Source organism: Hyalella azteca, unplaced genomic scaffold, assembly GCF_000764305.2.
Source record: "Hyalella azteca isolate HAZT.00-mixed unplaced genomic scaffold, Hazt_2.0.2 contig7276, whole genome shotgun sequence".
Lineage (NCBI taxonomy): Eukaryota > Metazoa > Arthropoda > Malacostraca > Amphipoda > Hyalellidae > Hyalella > Hyalella azteca.
Window position 1 is genome coordinate 1 of NW_025937404.1, and position 10,110 is coordinate 10,110.

The following is a 10,110-nucleotide window of genomic DNA, read 5'->3' on the forward strand; positions in this document are numbered from 1 at the left end:
TTTTTCGCTTTTTACAGCGCTAAGTGCAGGTTGTTGGCAGTCCTGACAGTACCAGAGTACTGACTTGTTTTTACGAATAACCGAGCAGTCAGTCTTGCTTAACTTTGCACAGTTGTTGCAGATGGTATCCCCGCAACGATCGCAGGCCACTGTAGCGTCATTTACGTTAAGCGATCCCAGCTTGCAAAATTTACAAATTTCTCCTCGCTCATTTTGCAATTTGATCTTGGAATTTGGTTTAACAGGACTGGAGGCCTTCTCATTTAATTTTTTTCCTCTCTGACCAGCCATCATAAAATGCAAGAGCCAAAGAAAAAACACAATTTAAAACTGAAACAAGTTAAGTAAAAATTTCAAAGTTTCAAAGGGCTGTAAAAACTCAGTTACAGACTTGAGAATAAGCGGCTTGCAAGTGCATGAGCTAGATAAACACAAGTTAAAAACCGAAATTAAGTTGAGTAAAATTTGTACAAATTGTTAGATTGTTCAAAATTGTTACATGGTGGTAATTTCGTTGATCTTTGCGATATTTTCCACGCACTTGTAGAGTGAACGCCGGGATGAGTGAAGATTTGAAGAAAGAATAGATGAGGATAGGAAAACTTAGTGCGTTGAATCTGACGAGTGACGAACGACGTCACATTTGAGTTTGGTGGTTATCGTGAGCGGATGGTTATCCGCATGACAATATAATATAGTACATAATAATATAACACATAATATAATATTATAATACTATTTTGCAGAACATAATAACTCTGGTACAACAAGGAGCTATCAATAAAACATGGCATCTCTGCATAAATAATATATAGCTAAATATCATTTTTCTGACAAAACATGATGTCACTGAAAAACAGGATATTATGAAAAAACGTAAAATTCCTGACATGACATGAAATATATTACAAAACTTGTTATACCTGACTTCACATTTTATCTTCCACACGGAACGATATTTTCGATATACATCATATCTTTGACAGCATGCGCTATAGAATTTTTTTAACGCTATAGTAGAGTTCATCCGACAATTCATAAGCCTTACCCGCATTGAACTCAACCTCGGGTGAGGCATTTAAATAAAATAATAATAAAATTAGGAGGCCATCGGAAATGAAATTCATAAGCAGGTGAGAAACTTATATTTATTAATTTTAAGCTAAACAGAAACAAAACTTAACGTCTAGCGAGAGACTCTAATAGGCTATATTTATGCCCAACAGAAATGGAAGCGAGTGAAACATTTCAGCGAGCTGCCTGGCTGCTGAGGTGAGATTTACGAGCTTCTAAGAACACGCGGGCCCTCGGTTTAGGGGAGAGGGAGACAGAGTACCGCTGCAGGGTCCAGCCCTCAAGGGGAGGTATTAGAGCACCTCTGCAGGGCCCAGCCCTCAAGGGGAGGTAATAGAGTACCTCTGCAGGGCCCAGCCCTCAAGGGGAGGTATTAGAGTACCTCTGCCGGGCCCAGCCCTCAAGGGGAGGTATTAGAGTACCTCTGCAGGGCCCAGCCCTCAATAAATCACTCACGATTGCTGCAGCTGTGTTATAATACGCAAAATATATTAATACATCAATAAATAAAACTTTAGTTCGTAATACATTCTCATTATATAAACAGGATACACATAATCTAACACAGAATTCGTTCAATATATGACACATAAATGAATATTGAATATTCGGAACATTTTATTCTAATAAATGTTACCTGCTTCTTTATCTACCGGCCGCAACACGCAGTTTAATTCGACTCGTTGAAAAAACTGAGAAGGAAATAGGTGATAAAATGCTTTCTCTTGTTCTCAGCCGAACTTGGGTAGAGGAAGAATTTCTGCCTTATTATACCAATACATAAATAAGGTACATTTTGGCGCGTGTTTACAATTATTTTACCTTATAAACTTAAGCGCATTAGTCACCCCGAAACTGCACATTTACGCGCATAAGTCACCCCGTAACTTTATAAACTTAAGCGCATTAGTCACCCCGAAACTGCACATTTACGCGCATAAGTCACCCCGTAACTTTACGCACATTAGTCACCCCATAACTTTACGCGCATTAGTCACCCCGTAACTTTACTCGCATTGGTCACCCCGTAACTTTACGCGCATTAGTCACCTCATAAGTTTACGCGCATTAGTCAGCCCTTAACTTTACGCGCATTAGTCACCCCGAAAGTTTACGCGCATTAGTCACCCCGTAACTCTACGCGCATTAGTAACCCCGTAAGTTTACGCGCATTAGTCACCCGTAAGTTTACGCGCATAAGTCACCCCGTAAGCTTAGGCGCATTGGTCACCCCGTAACTTTACGCACATTAGTAACCCCGTAACTTTACGCGCATCAGTCACCCCGTAACTTTACGCGCATTAGTCACCCCGTAACTTTACGCGCATTAGTCACCCCGTAAGTTTACGCGCATTAGTCACCCCGTAACTTTACGCGCACCAGTCACCCTGTAACTTTACGCGCATTAGTCATCTCGTAAGTTTACGCGCATTAGTCACCCGTAAGTTTACGCGCATACGTCACCCCGTAAGTTTACGCGCATTGGTCACCCCGTAACTTTACGCACATTAGTCACCCCGTAACTTTACGCGTATTATATAGTCACCTCGAAACTTTACGCGCATTAGTCACCCCGTAACTTCACGCGCATTAGTCACCCCGTAACTTTACGCGCATTAGTCACCCCGTTACTTTACGCGCATTAGTCACCCCGTAACTTTACGCGCATTAGTAACCCCGTAACTTTACGCGCATTAGTCACCCCGTAACTTTACGCGTCTTAGTCATCCCGTTATTTTACGTGCATTAGTCACCCCGTAACTTTACGCGCATTAGTCACCCCGTAAGTTTACGCATATTAGTCACCCCGTAAGTTTGCGCGTATTAGTCACCCCGTAACTTTACGCGCATTAGTCCCCCCGTAAGTTTACGCGCATTAGTCACCCCGTACGCGTATTAGTCACCCCGTAACTTTACGCGCATTAGTCACCCTGTAACTTTACGCGCCATAGTCACCCCGTAAGTTTACGCGCATTAGTCACCCCGTAAGTTTACGCGCATTGGTCACCCCGTATTTTTACGCACATTAGTCACCCCGTAACTTTACGCGCATCAGTCACCCCGTATTTTTACGCGCATTAGTCACCTCGAAACTTTACGCGCATTAGTCACCCCGTAACTTTACGCGCATTAGTCACCCCGTTACTATACGCGCATTAGTCACCCCGTAACTTTATGCGCATTAGTCACCCCGTTTTACGCGCATTAGTCACCCCGTAACTTTACGCGCATTAGTCCCCCCGTAAGTTTACGCGCATTAGTTACGTTATTTATTAGTTTAACGTTACGCGCCTCAACAAAGCCCACGACGCCGTCAAGAATAACTCCGTCAAAACTGCTCAACCGGAAAAATTAATGGTCCATTGTTCTTATTTTGACACGCTTTCTCGCCCACAGTCGCTGGCAAAGAGAGGACCTAGCACTGACATGCATTTTTGCCCAGCTAAAGTCGGTCAGGATTACCCACTCTATGGCTATAAATTTATAGCAGTACAAGCAACAGCAGCAACAGCAGCAGTAGCAACAGCAGCAGAAGCAACAGCAGCAACAGCAGCAGCAACAACAGCAGCAATATGGCTATAAATTATAAATAAAAGTCGGTCAGGATTACCCACTCTATGTTAATGAGACAATGGCCCACACATTAGTCTGAGTGCGCGCGGCCATACGAGTTTAAAGCTCAGCCTCATTACCGTCGGATGAGCCGCCGGGTCACGGGGCGAATTTCTTGCCGGCAGGGAAACAAACTGTTCAAGTCGGGAAAAATTATTACAGGTCTTTTACTTTTTTGTGTGAATATTTTTACTGTTCTATGAAGTACACAATTCATATGATTTTTAAGAGCAAAACGAAAAACTGTATAAGTTGTAAAAATGATTGGCATGTTTTCTTCTTATTTAGACTTACAAATTAAGGATACAACTGACGTCTCACAGGACCTTCCGAACTCGGACAATAAAAGTGTTCAAGTCGGGGAAAAATACTAAGAATTATTTAGGTGTTCAAATTAACAAACAAAAATTACGATACGTATTACTTTTCCGTGAGATGAATGAGTCTTTATCAAATAATTAATTTTGTCAGGGTAATATGCTTAATTTTGTAACTAATTCAAAGGGCAACGCAGCGCGGTATAAAAGCCATCACAATTCGCCAAAAATTAATCAAGTTGCTATAAATATGGAACAATAGCAGGAGCCGAAAATTCTCAAAACAATCACTAGCAACAATGGCATACTTAATTAATCGCGGCCATATAATAAACAAGAATGGCGAGGCTACACGATATTCTAGCCATGCAACAAACATGCCAAAATATTTCTTTCCGTGCATGCCCACTGTGGATACAGTGACTTCTGAATATAAATTTCAACAATATATTATTCATGTAACAAGAATTGCATCCATCAGCTGACGAGTCCAATAAACTATGGTCTATGAAATTTCTACGATTCCGAATCCCTTCAATAATACTAAGAAAGTGTGAGTTAATTAAAGATTTGGCGGTTAAAATTAAACTAAATTCAGAACTCCTATTTGACTATCGTTTCCTATATGAAGAACTTATTTTGTACCATGCAAAATTAAGCTGTACATTAGATTTGGCAATAAAATTGTAAAATTTGGTGCTGTCCTGCCCTCCCGGTTTCACGATGTCTCGTTATTCTCCCAATAAGAATATATTTTCAGGACCAGACTATACACGGACACCGTAAGTATCCTAGATACGCGCCCCAACAGCCCCTATACACAACATCCCGACGCGTTAAGTATCCTGGATACGCGCTCCAGCAGCCCCTATATACAATACCCCGACACGATAAGTATCCTGGATACGCGCCTCAACAGCCCCTATATACAATACCCCGACACGAAAAGTATCCTGGATACGCGCCCCAACAGCCCCTATATACAATACCCCGACACGATAAGTATCCTGGATACGCGCCCCAACAGCCCCTATATACAATACCCCGACACGATAAGTATCCTGGATACGCGCGCCCATACATACAATATTTCGACACGATTAGTATCCTGGATACGCGCCCAACAGCCCCTATATACAATACCCCGACACGATAAGTATCCTGGATACGCGCCCCAACAGCCCCTACATATTTCGATGCCAGGTTGCAAACATATGGACTTAAAAGATACATTCGGACTTAGACGATCTGTAAACAGGTGGCTGCATGAAGTCCAATCCCCATATATGAGTCCAATCCTCATAGATGAATTCAATCCCCATAGATGAGTCCAATCCCCATAGGTGAATCCAATCTCCATAGATGAGTCCAATCACCCTAGACGAGGGATCCAGCAATCGTCGTTCGGTTAATAATGTGCGCCTCTGCATGACGATGTCATGCATTAATGGTCACTTAATGATGACGATGCTGGTGGGTTCCGCCAGCACAGAGTGAGAGTTACGGTCGTGTGAGCTTGTCTCAGGGGGCTCCCCTGTCCTTTAGACTGTAGGTGGCAGGTGAGGCGGTCTCATTGTCGTGGTTGATAGTCAAATTACTCTAATGTAGTGTAAATGATGAAGAAGTCTACAACCTTCTTTGTGGTAAAATCTGCAGACTACATAAGCTTCTTGGAAAACTTTTACAAGGTCCATTGTTGCGCTTTTTTGCAGGGTCAATTGTTGTGTATAGTCCAGTGCTTGACGTTGTAGTCAAGGGTATCACCAAGCCAGTTGAATTCATCGATGATTTTGAGATGAAGTTGCTTGTTTGTAATACTCGACGCAGTTGCTGGTCCAATTACCCCAGTGTAGTCCAGATGATGAAGAAGTTTCTGTTGCGGCCCTAATATCTGTAGTCGAACAACAACACGAAAGGAAACACAAAGCACACGAAAGTTCTTGAACAACTCGAAAACACACCGGTGTATTCTTGAAGAACAACAACACGAAAGCTTTGAGTAGACCGGCAACAACACAGTTTGGCCAGCTAATTTCTGTGCCGCAATATAATATAAACATAACACCAAGCACATAGTAACAATCTCGAACATTCATTATCTTTTATGTACTTATATACTCCGGTCAATAAGTTTTTGAAGACCACCCTATGTTTGTACAGACGTCATTTCAAAATTTCAAATTCATGTATTGCAAAACTCTTCCCCTACTTGATAATGAATGTAGTTGCATTCCAAATGTCGTAAATTATAATAAAATGTCCCTTGGAAACCTAATCTTTGAATTTTCAGGTCTTATTAAAAGCCTAATTTGCCAAATAATGACAAAAAATTGTCAATAGAAATACTTTCTGCCTCCAATCTTCAATGGAACCTGCCATAAAGAACTTTTGCCGAACTACGGCAATATTCACATATTGATCAACGCAAATTCTACCATGCGTGGCACGGTCAAGGAGACTCTGTCTGGCCGGCTGCTGAAGCTGAAGAAATCCCGAATGAAAATCTATCTAGCAAACTAATATCATTCAACATATGCTGATCCTCGACAAAATATGAGAATACTGCGAGCTTCCTGAATTAATATTACTCATTTGATGTACTCACAACTCAGTATTCGAGAAAATGCAACGATATACATTCTAACATGCTTAGCAAATATAGCTTTGTAGCAATGATTGATAATTGTTAGGGTAAACAGAATGAGAAGGGAGCCTTGCCACTAGAATGATGCCACAAGAAGTGGTGCAGTGCATGGCGTGGCAGCCTTGCCATTAGAATGATGCCACAAGAAGTGTTGCAGTGCATGGCGTGGCAGTCTTGCCATTAGAATGATGCCACAAGAAGTGGTGCAGTGCATGGCGTGGCAGCCTTGCCATTAGAATGATGCCACAAGAAGTGGTGCAGGGAAAAAAGTCGTCATGACGCAATCGCATTTTCGGTTGTAGGATATATGGAAAAAACTGACGTTTTGCAGGTTTTGTTCATTTTACGTAGTGTTTGCAATCTAATTTTATTTCTTATTATATTGAAGATTATGTGCCTATGAAATGGTCATAATAATGATTTACTTCTTGATGGACCTGATTAATGTTTTTATTTATTTATGGAACCATTCATTTCTTATATATTGTTTCAATAATGTCTTTTCGTGCATGGTGATGCAGGCGTGACAACAGCCTGTTGGGGCAGCCGTGTGGCTGACTCAGCCTGACTGGCTTGCGCCGTGTGGCTGACTCGCTTACGCCGTGTGGCTGACTGGCTTACGCCGTGTGGCTGACTCGCTTACGCCGTGTGGCTGACTCGCTTACGCCGTGTGGCTGACTGGCTTGCGCCGTGTGGCTGACTGGCTTACGCCGTGTGGCTGACTGGCTTACGCCGTGTGGCTGACTGGCTTGCGTCGTGTGGCTGACTCGCTTACGCCGTGTGGCTGACTCGCTTACGCCGTGTGGCTGACTTGCTTACGCCGTGTGGCTGACTGGCTTACGCCGTGTGGCTGACTGGCTTACGCCGTGTGGCTGACTGGCTTACGCCGTGTGGCTGACTGGCTTACACCGTGTGGCTGACTGGCGTACGCCGTGCGGCTGACTGGCTTACGCCGTGTGGCTGACTGGCTTACGCCGTGTGGCTGACTGGCGTACGCCGTGTGGCTGACTGGCGTACGCCGTGTGGCTGACTGGCTGACACTGAAGAGTCTGTCCTCATCTCACACCCTCTATACCCTTACCCTTTACCCTTTACCTTACCATTACGTTATTTTCATGCCAAGTTAAAGCGGGTATTGCTACAATGTAATGTCTATGCATGTGTGGTTTGAACTCAATTTAGAGTAAATAAGTCTGCTAATAAAAGCCCTTGTTGCAATTTGTTTATCTGCATTGACTGCAATGAGGGAGGAGGTTGTTTACTTTCACAGCCGCCGCGACCAACCTGCCATAAGCTTGAGGTCCACTCGCCCCTCCCACCTGAGTGACTTGATGAGGTTCATTGCGCGTCAGGACGAGAAAGGGGTAACACGTGTCATCTCAGCTGCTCCGCTGCTGCCGATAAGTTACTAGACTGTACGGGTTTTCTTGCACCTAATTAACTTACTTCAGCATTTGATTTATATTAAACCATAATCCCATGGTTGAACTAGTTGCTTATGACGTCACTGAGAGGTAAAAACGTAAACAATTACGTGTGTCACGTTTTAGTGCCATATTTGAGAGTTTGCATGAAAACTTTACCATTTCAAAATTTCCCCCAAAACGTCGGTCTTTTCAACTAGCCTTCATCTAATCATTTAAAAGTTTTGAAGCGATTTGTCTTGCGTAAAAGAAATAAGTAGGACATTAAACCGAGGTCCTAGGCCGCCCTAAGTCGAATGCAAATTTCAGAGTCCTCAATAGAATTTTCCTGAAAAAACGGCAAGTAAGCGAGCTGAAGCAAATAAAAAATATTACCAAGAATAATAACAGAGATGCATGTATATACGGCGTTAGCTGAAAAAATCAATTCGATTGAATATCGCCTCCATTTCTACGACCGGTAGCAGAGCGGCAGCCATTACAGGCATCGCTAATACTAATGGACTTTGTCCGTCAACCCATCTTTTTTGTCATATATTTCTTTTTCCGCTCAACAAAATTGGTAAGTAACACAGGCACCGTAAATAATAACATTAGTTGCAATTTTAAAGTTTCTTGGGTCATTTTGAGGAGGTTAATTTTAGGTCAACAATCCCTGAACGGGACTGTTTACGTTTCAGAAATTTCAGTGACGTCATAAAAAAGATGCACTGAAAAGTTGAACTTCTTGCGGGTCAACCTTTTATAGTTCAACCATGCATAATCGTGAATGTGCCATATTCAGTGTATTCATATTGTTTCTTTATTTTATTCATCGCCGCCGCATTTGGCATTCCGATTTTTGTTTGTTTATATATAGTTGCTGTTCGTTCTATACATAGACGTTACGTGTGTGTTTATACTGTTTGTGTGTCTAAAGTTTTCGCTGCCGTATACATACCTACCGTACGTACGATTTATAATAACTTCAGCTATGCAAATGGTCAATTTTGTGTATGTATAGTCTGTATACTTATTTTTCAACTCAATATTCAAATTTTACGTCGCGTTATTTTCATGCCAATATGTACATTACATGTCGCGTTATTTTCATACCAATAGATACATTACATGTCGCGGTATTTTCATGCAATATATATACGCCTAATGCAAATCGAGCTGCACAATAGTACACATGCTTCTATGTACAATAATGTGCTCTATTTACTGGGTAAAATAAGCCTATTTAAATTGTTGTTCTTTACTATAAACATTTTAATTACGTTCTCTTAGAGCGTTGTGGAAAAATCAGGTTATTTAACGTTAATAAAGGAACGTTGGTGGGTTAGACATCGGTTGGTTGGACGTCGGAGGGTTGGACGTCGGTTGGTTGGACGTCGGAGGGTTGGACGTCTGTTGGTTGGACGTCGAAGGGTTGGACGTCGGTTGGTTGGACGTCGGAGGGTTGGACGTCGGTGGGTTGAACGTCCGAGGGTTGAACGTCAGAAGGTTGGACGTCGGAGGGTTGGACGCCGGTGGGTTGAACGTCGGAGGGTTGAACGTCGGAGGGTTGGACGTTGGTGGGTTGAACGTCGGAGGGTTGGACGTCAGTGGGTTGGACGACGGTGGGTTGGACGTCGGTGGGTTGAACGTCGGAGGGTTGAACGTCGGTGGGTTGAACGTCGGAGGGTTGAACGTCGGAGGTTTGGACGTCGGTGGGTTGAACGTCGGAGGGTTGGACGTCGGAGGGTTGGACGTCGGTGGGTTGAACATCGGAGGGTTGAACGTCGGAGAATTGGACGTCGGAGGGTTGGGCGTCGGAGGGTTGGACGTCGGTGGGTTGGACGTCGGTGGGTTGGACGTCGGAGGGTTGGACGTCGGAGGGTTGGACGTCGGTGAGAGAGTTGCTGTTGTTGTTTCTTCAACTGCTGCTGCAGTTGCTGCTGTTGCTGCTGTTGCTGCTGCTGCTGTTGCTGCTGTTGCTGCTGTTGCTGCTGCTGCTGCTGTTGCTGCTGCTGCTGCTGTTGCTGCAGTTGCTGTTACTGTTGTTGCTGCTGCT

General features: G+C 43.3%; 1 protein-coding gene across 1 annotated transcript; it reads right to left on the reverse strand.

The window, feature by feature from the left end:
* Nucleotides 1-9,374: 9,374 nt before the first annotated feature.
* LOC108678141 (repetitive proline-rich cell wall protein 1-like) lies at nt 9,375-9,824 on the reverse strand. The gene has a single exon (XM_018166492.1). The coding sequence runs from the start codon at nt 9,822-9,824 to the stop codon at nt 9,375-9,377; it is 450 nt and encodes a 149-aa protein (XP_018021981.1).
* Nucleotides 9,825-10,110: the final 286 nt, after the last annotated feature.